This window comes from Oryza glaberrima, chromosome 3 (genome assembly GCF_000147395.1).
Source record: "Oryza glaberrima chromosome 3, OglaRS2, whole genome shotgun sequence".
Classification (NCBI taxonomy): domain Eukaryota; kingdom Viridiplantae; phylum Streptophyta; class Magnoliopsida; order Poales; family Poaceae; genus Oryza; species Oryza glaberrima.
The window spans coordinates 6,190,081-6,211,133 of record NC_068328.1 but is presented as its reverse complement, the minus strand read 5'-3'; the positions used below and the strand labels follow the sequence as shown (position 1 = coordinate 6,211,133).

At 44.2% G+C, this 21,053-nt stretch overlaps 2 protein-coding genes across 3 annotated transcripts; one reads left to right on the top strand and one right to left on the bottom strand.

Moving 5' to 3' along the window:
• The first annotated feature begins 8,327 nt into the window (after positions 1-8,327).
• Positions 8,328-11,805, top strand: LOC127767911 (alpha,alpha-trehalose-phosphate synthase [UDP-forming] 6-like). Its single transcript, XM_052293396.1, has 3 exons — positions 8,328-10,496; positions 10,861-11,134; positions 11,227-11,805. Exons 1-3 carry the CDS (start codon positions 8,464-8,466, stop codon positions 11,539-11,541), a joined length of 2,622 nt encoding a protein of 873 aa, XP_052149356.1. The 5' UTR covers positions 8,328-8,463; the 3' UTR covers positions 11,542-11,805.
• Positions 11,806-12,503: 698 nt separating this feature from the next.
• On the bottom strand, positions 12,504-17,766 carry LOC127767912 (two-component response regulator ORR21). Of its 2 annotated transcripts, none has more exons than XM_052293398.1 (6): positions 17,383-17,766; positions 15,963-16,115; positions 15,482-15,880; positions 15,228-15,304; positions 13,135-14,472; positions 12,504-12,708 (listed from the first exon to the last, which is right to left on the bottom strand). In XM_052293398.1, exons 1-5 carry the CDS (start codon positions 17,504-17,506, stop codon positions 13,150-13,152), a joined length of 2,076 nt encoding a protein of 691 aa, XP_052149358.1. In that variant the 5' UTR covers positions 17,507-17,766; the 3' UTR covers positions 12,504-12,708; positions 13,135-13,149. The 2 variants fall into 2 exon arrangements, with proteins under 2 accessions (XP_052149358.1, XP_052149357.1); XM_052293397.1 differs by having other exon boundaries at positions 13,127-14,472; positions 17,383-17,765.
• Between the last annotated feature and the right edge of the window lie 3,287 nt (positions 17,767-21,053).

The window sequence follows — 21,053 nt, the reverse complement described above, 5'->3', positions numbered from 1 at the left end:
TGCAGAGCTGCAGCCCAAAACTCTGCAGCCAGCTGAACCAATCAGTCCTAATATATCAAATCCCGTACTAACTTGGTTTTTTATGAAACATTCTAGGATTTACTAGGCGGCATCGTCCCTGGCTGGTGGGCCCGTGCACCAGTGACACGTCATCGGTCGTCACCATCCACAGCCAAACAAACGCTAGTGGCATGAGTATATATGGTTTTACTAAAACAATGACCTGGAGTAATTAATTTACTAACAATTAACAAACCAAGGCCCGCCTGCCAGGTCCTGCAACCGTGCAGGTTGGTAGCTGCTGATGCAACGCGACAGTTTCACCATCAACTCATCGACTTCACTTTGACTTTACTGAACTTTGATTGATTCCCTTTGGAACAATTCATGTGAGTAAATAATTCCAAGTGGAGTTGGTTATCATGCTAACTACTTTATATTAATCTTATACTCTCTCCGTCCTAAAAAATAATTCATGATATTTCAAGGTAGAATTAGCGAGAAATGAGAATGGCTAAAATATCTTTAATTATTAAAAAAAATAGTAAGAGTGATAGATAGGTAAAGAATATTAAATGGATAAAACTTCTCATTTTACGTGTTAAGGGTTGGCAGAATAATAAAAGTTAGTTTTATGTGGGACAAAATTTAAACTCTATAAGTGATTTTTTTTTTTGGGAGGGGGGGGGGGGGGGGGGGCCGAGGGAGTACGAAGACAAGTTATATATCAGTGCCATAAGTAGACCTCTGTATATAATGTGTTCCTAATCTCCTAAGTGAAATTTCCTAGGAAAATGTTGCATCCGCAAGGATGGTATGCAGGTATTTTCTTGCTCTGCCGGTGGTTGCCAAAAGCTTTGCTTGATTAGTACTGCCACTTGAGTAAATCAACGAACTTAAGATGTATGCTGTCGCTTTTGCGGCTTTGCTTCGTCATCTTGCATGATCATCGAGGTTAAAGAAACTTTATGAGAGTATTTTTGCAGAAGCTAAAGCGATCATGTGTTCGTCTGTTGTTTCTATGTTGATCTAGCAACCAGCAATGCGACCGCGTTACATACGATGCGGGCCAGCGGGCAGCGGCCATGGTTAGAAAAACAGCGGCTTCCATTTGAGGCCAACTTCAATGTAAGCGATACTGCCATTAATTATCATTAGTACTCCCTTCGTTTCCAAATATTCGACACCGTTAACTTTTTAGCACATATTTGACCGTTCGTCTTATTCAATTTTTTTTGAAATATGTAAAACTATATGTATACATATAAGTATATTTAACAATTAATCAAATGGTAGGAAACAAAATTAATAATTACTTAAAATTTTTTTGAATAAAATGAATGGCCAAACATATTTAAAAAGTCAATAGCGTCAAATATTTAGGAACGGATGCAGTATTCTACAACTGGTCGATGGGGCGTTGCTCTCACCGTCCCAGGTTCAATGAATCTTCTCCAAGTTGATACTAACAAGGCATCAACCTTTCTTTGTCCCCCACAAAATGTATCTTTATCTAATCACTAATTTTAGACCAATTGTCGGATGTTGCATTATATCATTTGGACCTGATGATATGGTAGCTGTTGTAGTGCGTACTCAACAAATGGGTGAGTATTACTGTATTATCCTAGAGACCTTCCGAACAAGAGGTGCAGCCAAACGTGTTTAGCCAACAGAAAGTTTCATCTCTGTTCATGTTGAAAGGGCCAAAATTTACCAATGCTTTATATATTTTGTCTCGGAAAACATTTTTTTTACTTTTTCTTGACGGAAAAGAAGATTTTTAACTGAACTTTACGTTGCCCAATCATTTCCATCTAATTGAAAAGATAGTGACAAGCAACTGCCTACCTACAAGTAATATAAGCACACCTTTAGGAGAGACAGTGTGAGATATTTTTAGAGGAAAAGGCGAAAAGCATGGTAGTACCAATTTATTTAAGAAGAATGCGTATAGATCAAAGACTACATTTCACATGAGAAGTTGTGGACAGTTTGCCAGATTATTTAGCTAGCCATTCCTGGTTTGTTGCAAGCTTTGGCTGCAACGACCATTTGGATAATCACGAAAGGATTAGGATTAGTAGCTGTACTAGGTAGGCAAAATGGCAAGCAAGGTTGGTGATGACGAGTTGACACGGAACGAGATCAGTGTGTGTGCCAAAAACATTGATCACGCTTACAAAAAAACAGCCACAGTGTCCTGTGTCCTCGCTTTCTTCTGCGTGATGAAGAATCAATTGCCACGAGATCGACCCAATTAAATGGCAGCTTGGTCCTTAAGCTGATATGTTGACACGGCCCGCACATCAACCAAGTCATTTGTAGGAGTATCTGCTACCTAGAAATATTAAAAGCGAGAGTTGTTGTACAAGCTGCGAATCTTATCCAGATTAAAGCATTTAGGGTCTGTACCATCAATACAAAATTGATCCTATATTAACTGTTTTTTCCCTAAACTCTCGTAGTTATAGAATAATTAGTTGATTAAGGGATTTGCCAAACAAAATTTACTTTAAGTTTCTTTCCCAAAAATGAGCAAAATCTCTATTTGTTGGATGTCAATTGCGATTGGGGCGGGTTAGCCCTCTCTTATCAGATCGGAGCTTCGGGTTACGAATAAAAAGTTCATTAGCAATATGAGGGTGTTAAGTTTTTTTTTTTTGCGCTAAATGGCTGGGTGACAGAATACCACGATGATTTGTGAGAATTATTCTAGGTTATAAATTAATAATAACTATTATAGTTAAAACTAATTTAAATAATTTAATACATAGATTGTTTTTAATAAAATTCGTACCGGTTTAGAGCTCAAGAAACACGTGCATTCATCCCTTCTATGAAAATGAACAGCGTGGGGATACAGAAAGATCGGGTGGCAGCCCAATGGTCGAAAGCAAACAGGCCAGTATTCGTAACCCATCACTAGTGCTATGGGCGAGAGTAGAGGTTGAGAACTTGAGATTAACATAAAGTAACAAGAAGCGCCAAAATGTAGAGTATGACCACATGTGAGAAGCGCGAGATCTTGAGAGGATTGTTGGTAGAAAGAGAGCACGCAGACCAACGGAGGACTAGAGGCAAGTAGGCAAGTCTAGAGAGGAGAGTGGTAGTATGTGCAACTGCTCAAAGGTTTCAGGTGGTAAGCAGGGTTTCCCAAACCGCCGGGGCCGGGGTTACCTCGCCCCGGCGGCAAGCACGGTTAGCGGCAAGCACGGTTACCGTGCGGTAACTGTGGTAACCGTGAAAAACCGTGCAAAATTTATTAAAAATTTAAAATAATTTTAAAATTTATTTAAATTTAAAAAGGTTAATGTGGTATTTATATTACCGTACCCCGCGGTAAGCCCGGTAACCACGGTAACCGCGCGGTTATCGGTGGTAACGTAAACCCTGGTGGTAAGTACTAGTAGCACAAGAAGTTTTGTGATCTAATTATTTGAAACTCATATTGCCGTCGTTCAGAAATATAACTACTTTTATCGTTTAAAATTTATCCAAAAACGTAAATATTTCTAGTACCAGTCTTCATCAATTGATCATATATTGATTATAATCCATACGATTTATTAGCAAACGAATAATAATTTCTAGGTAAACCCTTTTATATATATGTCCTTTGTGATTTGAAAACCAATATAAAAATAAACTTTGATAAGAAAAATTCAAAGTCATGTTTTAAAACGGGAGAGCTAATTTTTCAATTCATCCACACGCTGCATTTATTGCTCATTGGTGATTGCATCTTTCAGTATGATATTTTCTGAAAGTAATCTCGCGACGACATTTTACAAGGTGATTTTATCTAAAACTACTAAAATGCTTATATTTTCTTCGTACTCATAAAGAAAGTCATTTAGAACAATGTTTTAAGTCAAACCTTAGGAATATATATCATGAATAATTCTCAAGTTGTGGAGTTTGAAAATGTAAAAATTATATGAATATATTTGTCTTGAAAAATACTTTCATAAAAGTATACATATTTCATTTTTTTAATAAATATTTTTATAGAAACAAGAAGTCAAAATTGTGTTTTGGAGACCGTGTCGCTGTCCAAAACGACTTCCTTTACGAGTACGGAGGAAGTATTTGCTAACCGATAGAGTAGTATCTAACTTAATTCGTTCAATTGGATTTGTACCAAACCTAAGTTGCAAAAGTCGAAGCATATATTCTGCTGAATTGAGATTTAGTGGGCCTATATTTGGAGTGATCTGTAAATAAATAAGTCAACCTCGACATGCAACACGCAAGTCACTTGTACTTCTATTTAGCGAAAACGATACTGTTCCGTAAGTCATACCTGAGACCTCAAGAGGTTACCGACCAATGACAGTTCAAAGGCCCAAAATATAGCGATCCAATGAGACCGACATCGGTTACAGTCTTCTCAAATCTCACGGCTCGTCACACCCACGATATTTACCTGGAAATTTTATCTGCGGGTGGCTTGCGTCCAAGGTTGCTGGAGCTATAGAAGTTAATAACAGCAGACGTCACGATCAGGAGATTAAACACTCGATACGCTACCTGACTCCTTTGACAACGAGGCCCAACCTGCTGAAAAAAACAGATAATAATAGCAGTACTTCTACTCCTAGTAGACACGATGCACGTACAGTGTGCCTTATCAGTGGAACGCCCTTTGCGTGCGGCACTGTGGCATGCCTTCCCCTTACTAGTCCTCACATCAAAGTTGCTCCCCTGTAGTAGATGTTACAGTACTACAGTGCGATCAGCCACACCGACAGCCACCACCAGTTGCAGTGGAGCAAACCGTATGACTCGGGGCCGCAGTTATACATGGCAAGTTGCAGCGACGAGACGTGCACGCCCATGGAAGCAACTGGAGTATGGAAAAAAGATCTCGTAGCACTAAGCATCGCAGCCGTCGCGTCGACGGATTTCGCACGGCTAATAGTCGGATGGTCGGGACCGGAGGAGTACGTGCGCCGTTTGCCCGCGGGTCATCTCGGCCATCACGACGCGCGTTCTCGGTTGATGAGATGATGGTTATCGTTCGTGCCACGAGGGCGAGGTGACGGGGCCGCGCCTGCTCGCGGCTCGTCACGTTTCCTCGCCGACGAATCATCGTGTGGTGAGGTCGCAAATACGCTGTGGCGTGGCGTGCCAGTGACGATCCGGTCGACGGGTTAGCGCGGCGGTGGCGAGCACAATCACAATGCCCGTCGTGGTGCCCCGGGGGGGGGGGGGGGGGGGGTTTGTTTCCCCCGTTTTCTTGCTCGGTTGTTGTTTCAGCGGAGGGGACGGGGGACGCGCGGGCGGCCAGCGATGGTGGGCGCGGGCGGCGCACAGGGCGTCTACGGGATGGACGGTGCAACAAACGAGAAAAGTGGCAGCACAGGCAGGTGACAAAAACGAGTACTGTACACTTGCTGGAACCTTATCTTTGTGGCCCAGTTGACCCCGCAACAAGTCACAGGCTCGGCAGAACAGGATGCGGCTACTCTGCATTTCAGTACTGTACTATATAGATTGAAGAGTACCATTCCAATGACATCACATTTCAGTCCTGTAACTTGGTGGTAGTGTTCTCTGCATAATAAATTGGTGGTAGAATAAAGAGTTAATCTTACTTTGGGCCACCTTTTATTACCGATGTTTCGCTTTGGACCACCTTAGGACTAATGTTTTCACTTTGGACCGGGTATTTTTACCTTTGTTTCACATTGGACCACCCTCACTCTTTTATCCATCTACATCCAACTTGTAATATGTCGAAGAAATAGTCTTACATATAGCTGTGGCAGTTCATTGACGAGTAGGAGACGGCGTAATCGAGATCGTTCATATGCTTGAGAAGAGAGTTGGGTGGTCCAAAGTAAAACAAATGTAAGTTTACCCAGTCCAAAGTAAAAATATTGCTTAAAAGGTGGTCCAAAGTGAAACATAGGTAACAAAAGGTGGCCCGAAGTGAAATTTACTCTAAAATAAATCATTTTTCGGTACAAATTAAAATATATTTTGGGCGTATAAAGAGTGTTATGCGATATATGGAGTATTATATATACGATGAGGAGATAATTAAACGAGGCAGTGGCTTAAAATGGGTGAATTGTACTTTTTGGGAGACAATTCTGGAGAACGCCAGATCCAGCGTGGATGACAGTAAAGTGGAAACCCAATTAGGGTGTGTTTAGTTCTAAAGTTTTTTTCTAAACTTCCAACTTTCTATTACATTAAACTTTTCATACACACATAACTTTTCAGTCACATCGTCTCCAATTTCAATCAAATTTTAAACTTTGGTCGGAGCTAAACACAGCCTCAGATACCGTCCCCAACATGGAGTATGACATTTACCACTAGTCACTGTCACTCTTCCTCGATCTATCGCACTCCCCGAGAAGAAAGAACAGCGCGCGCCTGGCACCCACTTGTCAAGCCTTTTCCCGGTGCACTGGCCCGACCGGACTCGCCGCCGCGGACGTACCGCAGCGCGCCACGCCGGCCCCGTCGCTGTTGCCGCCGCACGGACAGCCGCGGCTCGCTCGCATGGCATCTTCACGCAGGCTAGAGGTTTGTCAGTGTTCAATGGCAGAAGAGTCATCGGTGGAGAGCGGAATCCACTTCGATTAAACAAACAATCGTGATGCACAAAAGATTGTCCGGTGGCTCCAACCAAATGCGTGAGGCATCTCCTATCTCTTTGTTTTGACTGGGGTGAGGTTAAGGATTGGCTTGATTTGAGGTCTAAATTTGACTTACCAATATTTGGCAATTTTAATATTGTTTAGTGTCTATTTGTTTTGAAGCCAAATTTTGGCATGTCTACGAAAATAGGCCATTTCAATAGTTAACTTAGGCTATTTTGGCTTCAATCCAAATACAATTTTGCATTCCCAAAATTTGTCATGCCAAAACTTGTCAAAATTTGACATTGCCAAAAATTGGTAAGGCCAATTTAGGTCACAAACCAAACTAGCCCTAAGACTTAAGGGTGATGAAGAATTCAAGATTCCCTGCTGCTAAACCTAGATTAGTAATGCAGTCCTTTTCCCTGGTGCGAACTGATGAGGATGGCGACTGCCAGCCCCTGTGCCTTGATGGATAGATCTCATCTACCGGCAGCTTAAATTAGGAGGCAATATTCTCTCTGTTGGGTAGAGAGCATATAATCTAGCCTGTATTTGGCTCTGATAAGTGGGTGGAGTCAGTTCAGTTTGCTATTTCAGTTCTTTACCTGTTCCATGCCATGCCATATTGTCCTCCGAAACAAATTCTATGAAACAAATTCCAGTGATTGGAATATTGTCCTAAGAAAATTATCCTAACCATAATGGAACAAATTCCACAAGAGAAACAAATCCATAAAGTGTTAGACCTGCACGCTCTTTCACTGTGTCCTACCATAAAACGATTAAATTGATTGATTGGAACGGCCACTGGTCTCTCTTTCCCCTCCGTAAATTTCTTGCTCAGTTCAACTAATCTAGCAGCTGCGTGGCTGTGACTGTGAGCCACCGAAAGATCCAAACGCCACCACCAAAACCAAACCAAGCAAAGCCCCTCTCGATCTCCGAATAATCTCGCGTCTCTTTTGCGCCTTTTCTTGTACTTCCCTTCGCTTGCTCGCCTTTGAATTGATCCATCAACCACAAAAAAGAGAGGAAGAGAAAAATTTTGCAGTCTCCATCACTCCTGCTGTCCCATGCGATTATTTTGTCCCGGTCGTTTGATCAATCCAAGGACAACTCAACGAGATGATGCTGGTGATGAGGTGAGTCATCCTTCCTCTCCTATTAAAAGCTGTTTTTCTTGCTCCCTCCTCGCTCCCTCTCACACGACATGAGCAGCCCTAGATCGTCCGGGGTTGGAGCAACTGTTGTGTGAGGCACGGAGGCTCCCAGATTCCTTTTTGGGTTCTTTTCATTTGAGTTCTTCTGGCACTTTTACCTGATATTTTTTTCCTTCTTTCTTCTTGCCGGGTGGTGCCTTATTTGCAGGAGATCAAATCTTGATGGTCATTATTAGCTGAAAAGGATTGGATTTTTACCGCAGAGACAGTATCTGAGCTGTGTTTCTCAGTGCCTCCCATGTTCTTGCACCAACCAAGCTAGAACTTGGAAAGGAACACCACCATCACCAATTTGCAAGAGAAGGTTCTCTCCCTTGTATTATAACCACAACTATATTGATTCGAGATTAAAGAGAAGGGCACAGTGAGGATACTGGCATTTGGAGGCTTGTTGAATCCCAGGTGCGTGTGCCACCTCTCCCGAAAGGCCAAAAAAAACCACTGCTGCGAGTGCGAGTGTGCAACTTTCCTGCAAGAAACAGTGAGCCGAACACACCGGCTCTGTTCTTGGCTAATTAAACCCCAATTGCGGCGCTGTTTGGATTCAGTTCTTCGCAATTCTTGGATTCCCCAGCAGCAACTGTTCTTCCCCAACCGAGAGCCCAAATCTTTGATCCAAAACTTTGAACCAGATAGAAGCCATGGTTTCTCGGTCCTACTCCAACCTGCTGGACCTGGCCACCGGCGCGGCGGACCAGGCGCCGGCGCCGGCGGCGCTCGGCGCGCTCCGGCGGCGGCTGCCGCGGGTGGTGACCACCGCGGGGCTCATCGACGACTCCCCGCTGTCCCCCTCGACGCCGTCCCCGTCGCCGCGGCCGCGCACCATCGTGGTCGCCAACCACCTCCCTATCCGGGCTCACCGCCCGGCGTCGCCGTCGGAGCCGTGGACCTTCTCCTGGGACGAGGACTCCCTCCTCCGCCACCTCCAGCACTCGTCCTCCTCCCCCGCCATGGAGTTCATCTACATCGGCTGCCTCCGCGACGACATCCCGCTGGCCGACCAGGACGCCGTCGCGCAGGCGCTCCTCGAGTCGTACAACTGCGTGCCGGCGTTCCTGCCCCCCGACATCGCCGAGCGCTACTACCATGGCTTCTGCAAGCAGCATCTGTGGCCGCTGTTCCACTACATGCTGCCGCTCTCCCCCGACCTCGGCGGCCGCTTCGACCGCGCGCTGTGGCAGTCGTACGTGTCGGCGAACAAGATCTTCGCGGACAAGGTGCTCGAGGTGATCAACCCGGACGACGACTTCGTGTGGGTGCACGACTACCACCTCATGGTGCTCCCAACCTTCCTCCGCAAGCGCTTCAACCGCATCAAGCTCGGCTTCTTCCTCCACTCGCCGTTCCCCTCGTCGGAGATCTACAAGACGCTCCCCGTCCGGGAGGAGCTCCTGCGCGCGCTGCTCAACTCCGACCTCATCGGCTTCCACACCTTCGACTACGCGCGCCACTTCCTCTCCTGCTGCGGCCGGATGCTGGGGCTCTCCTACGAGTCCAAGCGTGGCCACATCTGCTTGGAGTACTACGGCCGGACGGTGAGCATCAAGATCCTCCCGGTGGGGGTGAACATGGGGCAGCTCAAGACGGTGCTCGCGTTGCCGGAGACGGAGGCGAAGGTGGCAGAGCTGATGGCGACTTACTCCGGGAAGGGGAGGGTCGTCATGCTGGGCGTCGACGACATGGACATCTTCAAGGGGATCAGCCTCAAGCTGCTCGCCATGGAGGAGCTGCTGCGGCAGCACCCCGAGTGGCGCGGCAAGCTGGTGCTCGTCCAGGTCGCGAACCCGGCGCGCGGCCGCGGCAAGGACGTCGACGAGGTGAAGGGGGAGACGTACGCCATGGTGCGGCGGATCAACGAGGCGTACGGCGCGCCCGGGTACGAGCCGGTGGTGCTCATCGACGAGCCGCTCCAGTTCTACGAGCGCGTGGCGTACTACGTCGTCGCCGAGGTGTGCCTGGTGACCGCGGTCCGCGACGGCATGAACCTGATCCCCTACGAGTACATCGTGTCCAGGCAGGGCAACGAGGCGCTCGACAGGATGCTGCAGCCGAGGCAGGGCAACGAGGCGCTCGACAGGATGCTGCAGCCGAGCAAGCCGGAGGAGAAGAAGAGCATGCTGGTGGTGTCCGAGTTCATCGGGTGCTCGCCGTCGCTGAGCGGCGCGGTAAGGGTGAACCCGTGGAACATCGAGGCCGTGGCGGACGCCATGGAGAGCGCGCTCGTGCTGCCGGAGAAGGAGAAGCGGATGCGCCACGACAAGCACTACCGCTACGTGGACACCCACGACGTGGGCTACTGGGCGACCAGCTTCCTGCAGGACCTCGAGAGGACGTGCAAGGATCACGCGCAGCGGCGGTGCTGGGGCATCGGCTTCGGGCTGCGGTTCAGGGTGGTGTCGCTTGACCTCAGCTTCAGGAAGCTCGCCATGGAGCACATTGTCATGGCGTACCGGAGGGCGAAGACGCGCGCCATCCTGCTCGACTACGACGGCACGCTCATGCCGCAGGCGATCAACAAGAGCCCGAGCGCCAATTCCGTCGAAACGCTGACCAGCTTGTGCAGGGACAAGAGCAACAAGGTTTTCCTCTGCAGCGGGTTCGAGAAGGGAACACTCCATGACTGGTTCCCCTGCGAGAACCTTGGCTTGGCGGCTGAGCACGGTTACTTCCTGAGGTATGATCCTGTGACTTACTCTGGTTTGTGTTCTTGCAAGGACAGTTCATGACTCAAAATACCGAATTGTGCATGTGGACGGACCATCTAGCTAACCTGATTCTAAGATAACAAGATTCATGACTAGAAATGAATTAAAAGATTAGTACATTCTTTTTACTTAATGAAAAGCGTAGTACTACATGATTGTGATCTGCACTAGTAAAACATAGTGTCACATGGATGGGGAAATGTTTCAGTAGTAACATTGAAATGGCCAAATGAGAAAACCTTTCAACACTATAAACGCCTTTTCTGCCTTGATGTTTCTTGCAAAGGGGAGCAATTTTCAACACTTTGACAAATCTGTATGATGTTTCTGAAGGTCATCGAGGGATGCAGAGTGGGAGATTTCCATTCCCCCCGCGGACTGCAGCTGGAAGCAGATCGCGGAGCCGGTGATGTGCCTGTACAGGGAGACCACGGACGGCTCGATCATCGAGAACAGGGAGACGGTGCTCGTCTGGAACTACGAGGACGCAGACCCTGACTTCGGTTCATGCCAAGCCAAGGAGCTCGTCGACCACCTCGAGAGCGTGCTCGCCAACGAGCCCGTCTCGGTGAAGAGCACCGGCCATTCCGTTGAGGTCAAGCCACAGGTGAATCCTCCTCCTACTCCTCGTCATCTTCGTTGTTGTTAGCATCGAGCGCCATGGTCGTTCGCGGTGTTTGATACCTTTGCCATTGGCAGGGCGTGAGCAAGGGCCTGGTGGCGCGGCGGCTGCTGGCGAGCATGCAGGAGAGGGGCATGTGCACCGACTTCGTGCTGTGCATCGGGGACGACCGCTCCGACGAGGAAATGTTCCAGATGATCACAAGCTCCACCTGCGGCGAGTCGCTGGCGGCCACGGCGGAGGTCTTCGCCTGCACCGTCGGCCGCAAGCCGAGCAAGGCCAAGTACTACCTCGACGACACGGCGGAGGTCGTCAGGCTGATGCAGGGCTTGGCCTCCGTCTCCAACGAGCTGGCTCGGGCGGCGAGCCCCCCGGAGGACGACGACGAATGAGCACCCATAGGGCGCGCGAGGCGTGCCATGGAAAGGATTAGGCAGTGCGGTGCACCGGAGAGCCTCGTTTAGTTCCCCCCGGTTTGAGCGTTTGATGGGTCGTAGTTGCTAGTTAGGTGTACATGATTTCCTATGATTCTTCAGGGTATTGTACCGTACGGCGTAGTGATTTAGTCCTTGGTTAGAGCATCATGAATTGGTTTGTCATCAGTAAGAGAGTATTATTGATCTAGTAAAGCTCGGGTTACCGCAACAATTATCATATTTTTCTCCGAGCAACACGTGATCTTGTGTTGAACTATATCTCGACAAATCTGCTGCTTAATCAATGCATGGTCCTTCATCTGGAGCAAATCTGCATGTCTGATTTCACTTCCGGTTGGTAGATGGATACTGATGCAGTCGATGTCATATACTGGATGGAAGAGAGTACTACTAGAAAACAGACTGTTAAATGATGAACTGACGGATAAAAATGGTCCAGACCCACTAGCTCGGATAAATGTACATGCAAATGGAGTTGTTCTACCCTTCTGTCCCAAAAAAAACCTAATCCTAGCTATGTCTCAAAAAAAACCTAATCCTAGCTATGAACTTGAACGTAACGTATGGTTCGTAGCTAGAGTTTGTTTTTTTTTGGGACGGAGTAGTACTTAAGATACATTTGAACTTTACGGAATGCAAAACATTGTATTTCAGCAGCTATCATTATGCGCAGAATATGTCGCAAGGTAACTCAAATGGGAGAATTAACGAGCACTTGGAGAACATCTTCTCCATGAAAAGAGTAAGAGTGATTAGAACATGTACAGCAAATGAATTGCAACCTGCTCATTGGGAGATGCAAGGATGAATAGCTAATTTGGTAACAATTTAAGTGGAAGATCGCAAGGAAAACAGAAAAGCTGAAGAACTAGTGAGAAGAAGATTTGCAACAAAATCAGAAAACTGTACACAAAAAATGAACAAAGGAAAATGAGCTATGTCACATGAGGCTAAATAATCCAAAGTTGTTTAAACCGAACAACCTTCTATAAACCAAGATTCGACATGCTGTCACATAAATTATTCCCTTTATAAACCAATTACAGAAGGAAAAAAAAAGGATGAAATGAAAAACACGGCAACCGTTCATCAACCCACTAAAAATTGTTTCCAGTGATTACCCTGCATAAACAAATAAACAATGCCATTAGAAAAATGAGGTTTCGGTAATTGCACAATTAAACAATGTTTTTGCATAAAAGGCAAAAGGTACAGTCAACTTGAAATATCAATTATGAACATGACTCACGAAGAACATACTGCTAGTTCGCTAAATTACCATAGGCATAACAAATCAAATACTCCATAACAAATGCGCGAGGTAAAATAAATATAGCAACCAAGCCATCAAGGTGTTCAAAGCTTGAAACATAACCAAGGTCTGTTATTGTCCAAAGAAGCAACATGAATGATATGCCAAAATTGATGGGATCACTAGGTAGAGACGATCACATTATAGAGAGGACAAAATGCATTAAAGCAATATTTGGGGTAAGAACACCAAAGCTATCTGCTACCAAAATTAGGATATTGTACCTACCTACTTACAAATTCAAGAAGCCTTCACATCTGTCCACTAAATCCGAAAATATCAGGGCTCATAATATCTCCACTGCTTCCAATGCTGTGACTCAAGTTGTTAGTTGGAGATTCAATCTCATCCACTGCAAAGCGGCTTGGAATGCAAGTACCTTTACCAACAAATCCATGATTCTTTCCTCGCCCTTGATCAGGCAATTTCCCAAGAGCCACATTAGAACTTTGAAAACTAGATGAACTGGACCCAGGGTGGCTTAGCCCAACAGTATTACCATAACTGTCAACATTCGGCAGAGGCGACCAGCTACCAGTGATGTCATCCTGACCCAGTAAACCAAACTGTGTATTTTTTGATTGTGAAGAGAGTAAGCCAGAGTCCATAGGGGGGTTGCTACCACCAAGATAACCATAGCTATGGTTCAGAGCGTCAGAGTTTTCTGTCTTAAGAACACCAGGTGGTTGTTTGGAGCCCACTCCCATAGAATTTGGACTAACCAAATATGGATTATTTGGAGTATGAAAAGTACTGATCCCTTGAGAAGGTACTACATTTGGATTACGATTTACAAGGCCAGAAAGATTCCCCCCTCCATGGGCACTTATTAGGGGCTGACTTGTAGAAGCTTGATTAACCAAATCAATACCACCTAACAGACTACTCGATGGTTGAGAAGTTGCAAGAACAGGTTCATGCTTCATGGATGGAGGCATGGCCGCTAGAAAACCAGACGACTGAGCAGGTATCATCAAGGTATTTTGATTAGGGGAGAGACCCTCACTGGCTGAGAAAGTATTTAATGACTGAGAAGGCATAACTATCCCAGAAGGTTTGACATCTAGAGAGTGAAGGGTTCCTGACAGCATGGCATCTGGCTGCTGTTGCAATTCATGCAAGACTATATTGCTATTCTGAGAATTACTCATGCCTCCCAATGTGCCGGTTGAGTCTGCCATACCAAGTTTGTTATTGGGCCAAGCTGAAAATGAAGGCATTCCTCCAACAGCTGGACTGCTTTGAGGGAATGCCCCATATGCATTATTCTGGCACTTGTATATAGGTTGACCAAATGCTATTTCTCTCTCCCCATGGGGCTTGTTTCCTTTGACTGCAGCAAGCCGTAAAGATGACTGGTCCCTTCCAGGCAATACCAAACTATTTGTAGGTCGCCCTAGGAGCTCATCCTGCAAGGCGGCCAGGGCTTGAGGAGGGATCTGACCTGAGGCAGCCAAAGCTTGGAAATCAAGTCCTCCCAGTGAGCCTACTTTACCACTAGAAGCAGGCGGACAGAATGGATTAGCTATTCCGGCATGATGCTGAGCAATCCTCTTCAGATACAATCTGAACTTCTGAAAATAGAAAAAAAAAACTCATTGCATCACCATGATTATCATTACATAACTAAAAAACTGGAAGTTACAGCAAGAGCAAACAGATACTTCATTACTGTTTCAGCAACTTCAATATGCCCAAGAAAAACGACATTGTTTCAAGATAACTTAGGGACGTCCTGAGTTCAAACAGGGTCTAAGCTACTGTATATCATGACTATTGAACTAAGCACTTAAACAGGTCCTGGTATATATTAAAAAAATGAAGGTAACAGGGAGATTGGAGCTCAACAGACAAGCAGCACAAATGCACAAGGTAACCAATGGAATTTTACTCTGTAGACAAAACCTTCAAATGGATGATCCCCAGGCAACACAATAAGAACAACAGAAAAACAATGTTTATTATCAAACATCTATTATAGAGCGATTCGTTGCCATCTGCACTGGTTGAATGATCTATAATTTGGTATGGTTTCATTCTACAATAAAAGAGTGTAACAGCACTAAAATAGTGTATGTACAAGTCCCTGGAATTACAAGATCATTCCAGGAGCAAGTCCTTTGGTTAGTTGGTTTCTACTGCTAACTAAATCAGAGTAGATACATTCAGGTAGAGCAAGGATGTGTAAAATAAATACGAATAATAACAATTAGGATAATACAAAAGGGTAGATATTCCATGGTGCCAGTAAACATAACATCCACCACACCATGCTAAATATGATACAAGAAAAAGGACCCGTGATTAAAAATGAAAACCAGAATCAAACCTGCAAATGGCTGGCGACATTTTCCCTAGTTAAACCAGGAACATTCATCAACTCCAAAATTTTCTTGGGAACAGCTTCTGAAGAGAAAGTTATAAAATTTGTGTAAGCTTGAAAGCGGAAAGATTTGATGTAATTGCAAGGTTCAGGTGTTCAAATGTGGTAAACAACACCAAAAGAAAAATAAATTAGCAAGTGTACAGCCGACCAAACATTGCTGTTGATGAAAATAAGTGCCAAAAGTAGGAAAAACTTACTGTCTATCCCCAGATGATTAACTGCGTTTACAAATTGTTGGTGGAGTTCAACTGACCAAACAACTCTTGGTTTCTTTGATGTAGAAGAAGGGTCACCACTTTCCAATTCACCATCGTCATCATCTTTATCCCGTTTCTTTTTCTGAGACTTCCAGCTACCTTCAGCTCCATCATTTGCAGATGAAGCATACTCATTATCGTTATTGGTTGGTCTGGTACGATCTGTATCATCTAGGCTACCTGAATGCTCATGCTCCTTGTTTTCATTAAACTTTTTCCTTATAACATGTTGCCAGATGTTCTTCAACTCCTCCATTCTGACGGGTTTAATTAAGTAGTCACATGCTCCATGTTTTATTCCTTTCATAACGATATCTGTCCTTGAATCAGCAGACATCACTGCAATATTATCAACAGATTTCAGTAATGCCTTTGACAAACCAGAATTAACAAGCAGGGTGGAGAATATTAATCTACTTACTAATAACTGGGAGATCCATCTCAAGGCCAACAAGTTCAAGTAACCTGAATCCGTCCATATCAGGCATATGAACATCGCTAATTATAACATCAAAACCACGCCTGTTCTCTCGCAGCATAGTTAATGCTCTTGTAGCCTGAGAACAAGTTGTCGCTGCCCAAAAAAAACAAAGTAAACAAAATAACTATTCAGACATACAAATGAAGCAGATGCAAATTACGATATTAGCTTCCCACGAACGAGTGGAATTTTCGGAAACAACAGAGTGAAAACAAAACAAAGCAACGAAAAAGTACTGCACACAACATGATATAAACTTAAAAGTGTATTTGAAGGCATAAAAGCAGCAGATGATATTTATGTACAATTGCATTACATTATGAATACTGAATACCTCCATGGGTATGCCTAATGCTTTTCACGTTCGTTTTAAAGCAGAGATCATTCAATAGAGAAGACTGGATAAGGAATAAAATCCAACAGTTTCTCATGCTGCACACATTCAACTTATAGTAGGAAATAAATCAACTGTAATATAATAAGAAAAAATAGATCAGTAATAAACCCATTATATTATTTGTTATTTCCCCTAAGCTGTGATGCGCATATGTGAACTATTGGCGCCCAGAACAGAAACTAGAAAGGAATAGCAACACTTTACAGAACAAAGATTCTATATAGGCTGCAACCTAGATATGCCGCATTGCATCCTTGGAGTATTCGTTCCTGTTGCAACAAAACTTAACTGTGGGGTAGGTGGGTGATGCATAGCGCCTCTAATAAACTCCTGATCCTAAGCTAAACTTTCCGTGATAATTTGCAGTCATCACTATGGGTGATAATTCACAGTCATTAGGCATAACAAAATGTTATCGGGATAGGGAACAAAAGCTAGGAGCATCGACGATATATTCCCAATATATTGTAAGTCTTAGGTTGGGATGATATAATAGTAATTCGAAGCCCGCATGAATCCACAGAATATAAGAATCTTAAAAACTACTGCTTATATTAGCACAAACAAAAAGGCAGGATTAGATATTAGCAACACGGTTCAGATTTCACACCGCAAACTCGCTCAGATCTCCAATACAATCACTAATCTATATAAACTCAACAATCTATTCCCAGATTGAGAAAACCGACAATAAGGGCAAAAATTCCCAATAACGGAGATGTGCAGAAAAAATAAAAACTCCCCAGAATTCACTGAAAAGCAAATCAACCCACGGAGCAGCCGACTCCTCCCCAACCCCAGACAAATCGGAACACGAAACACTAACCGAAACAACGAAACTTATCCGACCAACCGCCTCCACGCAACCAATCATGTCACGCCCACACAACCGCAGCACAGCAAGCGATAGACTACAAGGACAGAGAACGCGGGAGAGGCAGAGGCGAAGGCAGAGCTGCTCACCGTCGTAGCGGCACTCGAGGAGCATCCTCTTGAGCACGGCGAGGCATGTAGGGTCGTCGTCCACCACCAGCACCTTCATCCCCACGGGGAACTCCACCCCGCCGCCATCCTCCACCGGCGCCATCTCTCCCCCGCCCACGAAACCGAAAACCGTATAACCACCACCACCACCACCACGCCCCCCTCACGAATTCACGCTCCAATCGCCACCATCAAGGCAAGCAGATCCAACCCCCGTCCACGCCCCCGACTCCGGCGTCTCCTCCCAAGCCGCGGATTCAGCGGGAGGCGGCGGGTGACGACGAAGAGGAGAGGGAGGCGGGGGAAAGGGAAGAAGAGGTGGGGGAGAGAGAGACGAGAGAGAGAGAGAAGAGAGAAGACTAAATCGCCAAAACGTGATTAGTAAACCTAGTAAATACGGCGATCCGAGGGATTAATTAGCGACAGAGGGGGTGAGGGATTAGCAGCTAATGATGCCTGCTACTGCTGCCGCGGCCGCCTCTCTCTCTCTCTCTCTGCTTTCCACTTGCGGCTGCGGGTGGGGTGGGGGCGCCTTTTCTGCCCCGAGATGGCTGCGTGCGCGCTGAGCTGGCGGCTACCGGGACGCTTCCCTTTTTTTATAAAAAAAAATGGGCCGCATTGATTTTCCATTGATTTCTTTCCCTTTTTCTAGTTGAGTTTCCCCCCTTTGTTTTGGGAATTGCAATAAAAATTCCCCTAGTACAGATACAAACACAGTTGTATCAGGATTTCTGTGGCATTGCCAATATGGCAGGTACATGGCTAGCACCACCTTAACAGCCATGTTTACGCGTAATGACACCGTGAGGTTTCCACTGTATTTGTAACACGTGTTGTTTTGAGTATGGAATTTTGAATTTGAAAAACCAGATAATCAGATAAATTAAGATGAGAATTCTTCCATGTGGACTACTAGAATTGACTGTATGGAGAACACGTCACCGGAGTGTCATCAAATAGAGCAAATGTTTTCTCTCTTTTATACTGGGAAAGACACCATTGCTGCTTCTGATTATATATGCACGTGAATGGTGTCCATAAATAAAATCGGAATCAAAATGCAGGCACGCATGTTTCAATATTCATACGAAATCAAAAGCTGATCTGATTCAAAATATATTTTCTTAGCATCACCTGGTTAATTCATTAGCCTTACTTAATTACTTTAATGCTAGTTTTCCACCTGGGCGTCTAACGGACGAAAAATTCAAGGTTTTTCATTGGAAAATAACAGAAGGCATCTTCGACATTTTCTAAACGTCAATGGTATGAATTGACACGATGAAAGCGGCTTAACTAGCAAGGGTATGCTACATATAATTATCCCTCGCTGATTAGAAAAGAAATGGAGTCACCAATATTAGGATCTTTGTCTTCAGATGGACAACTAAGTTTTCCCTCATTCTAGTATAATTTGTCCGTCCTCAAAGTTCAAAATAAAGAGGTGAATCTTAAATTAATTAGTTGTTTATCACAAGTAGGTCAAGAGGGCATATATGATATACCTCACACGTTCTTTTTTTACTAGATATGTCAATATAAAACAGGAAAATTAGCAATCCTACAACAACAAATTGCTATGTTTTTTTCTTGAATGTTGCATGTAGTGGGCCACTTGCCATGTGTGTTAGTAATTAGCATACATCTATTGATATATAGTGCGTATATATATATATGTATATGTGGGAAAATGATACATCATGTTGATTATGTTATTGAACGAATTCAATAATAAATATAGACAATCAAATGAGTATTGAAAAAGAAATTTATATGTCTTGCCATCCATGCTTATTTTTTATTTCCATTTCTTCCCTTGAAAATATATACCGCGCTACTACTATCTCAATAGAAAATTTATACAATCTAAAGGATGCACAATGATTAAATTGAAGAACTTTATAGTGAAAATAGTTGATTTTCTTACCAACTGATTGTTGTTTTAATCCATGCTCCAATAAGGGCTTCGAAGGCGGCTATCATGATTTTCGCATCGTGATGCTCTTTTTTGTGGAATCTACCGGTGGCAATGCAACGTTTGCACTTCCACCTTCAGTCTTGGAAAACAGATGAATATCGAAGTTAGCTAAGGAGTCTCAGATCTAGGGGGCAGGGCTAGGGATATCAACATCGAGGGCTCCTTTGAAACGCAGGAATTTTACAGGAATTTCAGGAATCAACTCAATTCCCGTGAAATTCCCGCAAAATCCCTCCGTGCAAAAGGAGGCCTGGTACTATTAGAAGAATACTATAGATCAAGTTAGAAAGAGCACCTGCAAAGGAAACTAGTGAGTACATCGCGTCCATCTCTACTCTATTGAGGAAGAACATCATTACCGCCCTGAATTGTTGGCAAGATCTAAGCATGAGGGTGGTGGCGGCGGCGGCGGCGCAGCGCGGTGGAGGGAGGAGGTATTGGACTAGGGTTAGGGTGTGAAGGAGGAAGAGGGCTATATAAAGGGTACAGGGTAGACATAGATCCATGTGATGCTGATCCAACGGTAGATCATCGAAAGGTCTCTTTTAGAATAAAAGAATAATGGTATAATAGTTGAATTAACAAAATGTTTTACTATGTTGCTTTTAGCAATTATCCTATATTACTGAAAGTAAAGGAAAAATCGCCTCATCCTGTTTAGATTGCCACCACCAAATCACTTTTCATCTCGAGAAAAAGCTTTCAAGTAAAACGAACACAAACTTTCAACTCCCATATAAAACTTTTTATTGCCAAGATTTATGTTATACTTTAAAGAGTAAATTTCACAAAACTACACGTTTTATGATACAAGTTGCATAAAACACACACATTTTGACACTTGGCACTCAAATACATATATTTTGGCATTATAATTTCACAAAACCACACTATCAATGAATGGATTCACTTGTGAGATGACGTGGTTGTTCCACCTACGATGAGGACGTGGCATCCTATTAATTTCATGCGATGGCTTGTAATAGGGTGCCACGTCCTTGTCCTAAGTGGAACAACCACGTCATATCACAGGTGAATCCATTCATTGATAGTGTGGTTTTGTGAAACTACACTACCAAAATATATGTACTTAAACGCCAAGTGTCAAAGTGTGTGTGGTTGTCTGTAACTTGGACCACAAAACGTGTAGTTTTGTGAAATTTACTCTACTTTAAAATAATTTTCTTTACCTTTGGACAAAAAATAACTTTTCTTTACTTTTGAGGACAAATAGTTTCTTCAACTCAAGCATTCGAACTCTAACAACACCGACCTACCGCATCAACTAAGGATTTTTCAACCCATGGATTCAATATATCTAATACTATAAGAAACCTAAAAGCTACTTCCAACTACAAAATGAACTCTATGTCAGATGGATTGCTTCCTTCTATATTTTGGCTAAGAGATATCAAATTAGAAGGAAAAAATTGCTAATATTGAGCACCATAAGACATTGCAAATGGATTACACAAAAACTCAAAGTTCATAAGTTTGTGACACCCAATGTTTACAAAACCAGCGGTAACCGTGCGGTTATCGCGCTTACCTCCAGGGTACGATAAAGATAAATCCGCGGAAACCCCATTAAAATTCAAATAAATTTAGAAAATAATTCAAATTATTGCTAAATTTTATACAGTTTGCCACGGTTACCGCGTGGCAACCATGC

Coding starts and splice junctions, on each gene's coding strand:
- LOC127767911 (XM_052293396.1), top strand. CDS start 8,464: ATGGTTTCTCGGTCCTACTCCAACCTGCTGGACCTGGCCACCGGCGCG. Junction 10,497..10,860: donor GAGCACGGTTACTTCCTGAG/GTATGATCCTGT, acceptor ATGTTTCTGAAG/GTCATCGAGGGATGCAGAGT. Junction 11,135..11,226: donor CCGTTGAGGTCAAGCCACAG/GTGAATCCTCCT, acceptor TGCCATTGGCAG/GGCGTGAGCAAGGGCCTGGT.
- LOC127767912 (XM_052293398.1), bottom strand. CDS start 17,506: ATGGCGCCGGTGGAGGATGGCGGCGGGGTGGAGTTCCCCGTGGGGATG. Junction 16,116..17,382: donor CCTCGAGTGCCGCTACGACG/GTGAGCAGCTCT, acceptor TTTTTTGGGCAG/CGACAACTTGTTCTCAGGCT. Junction 15,305..15,481: donor TAATCATCTGGGGATAGACA/GTAAGTTTTTCC, acceptor CTTTCTCTTCAG/AAGCTGTTCCCAAGAAAATT.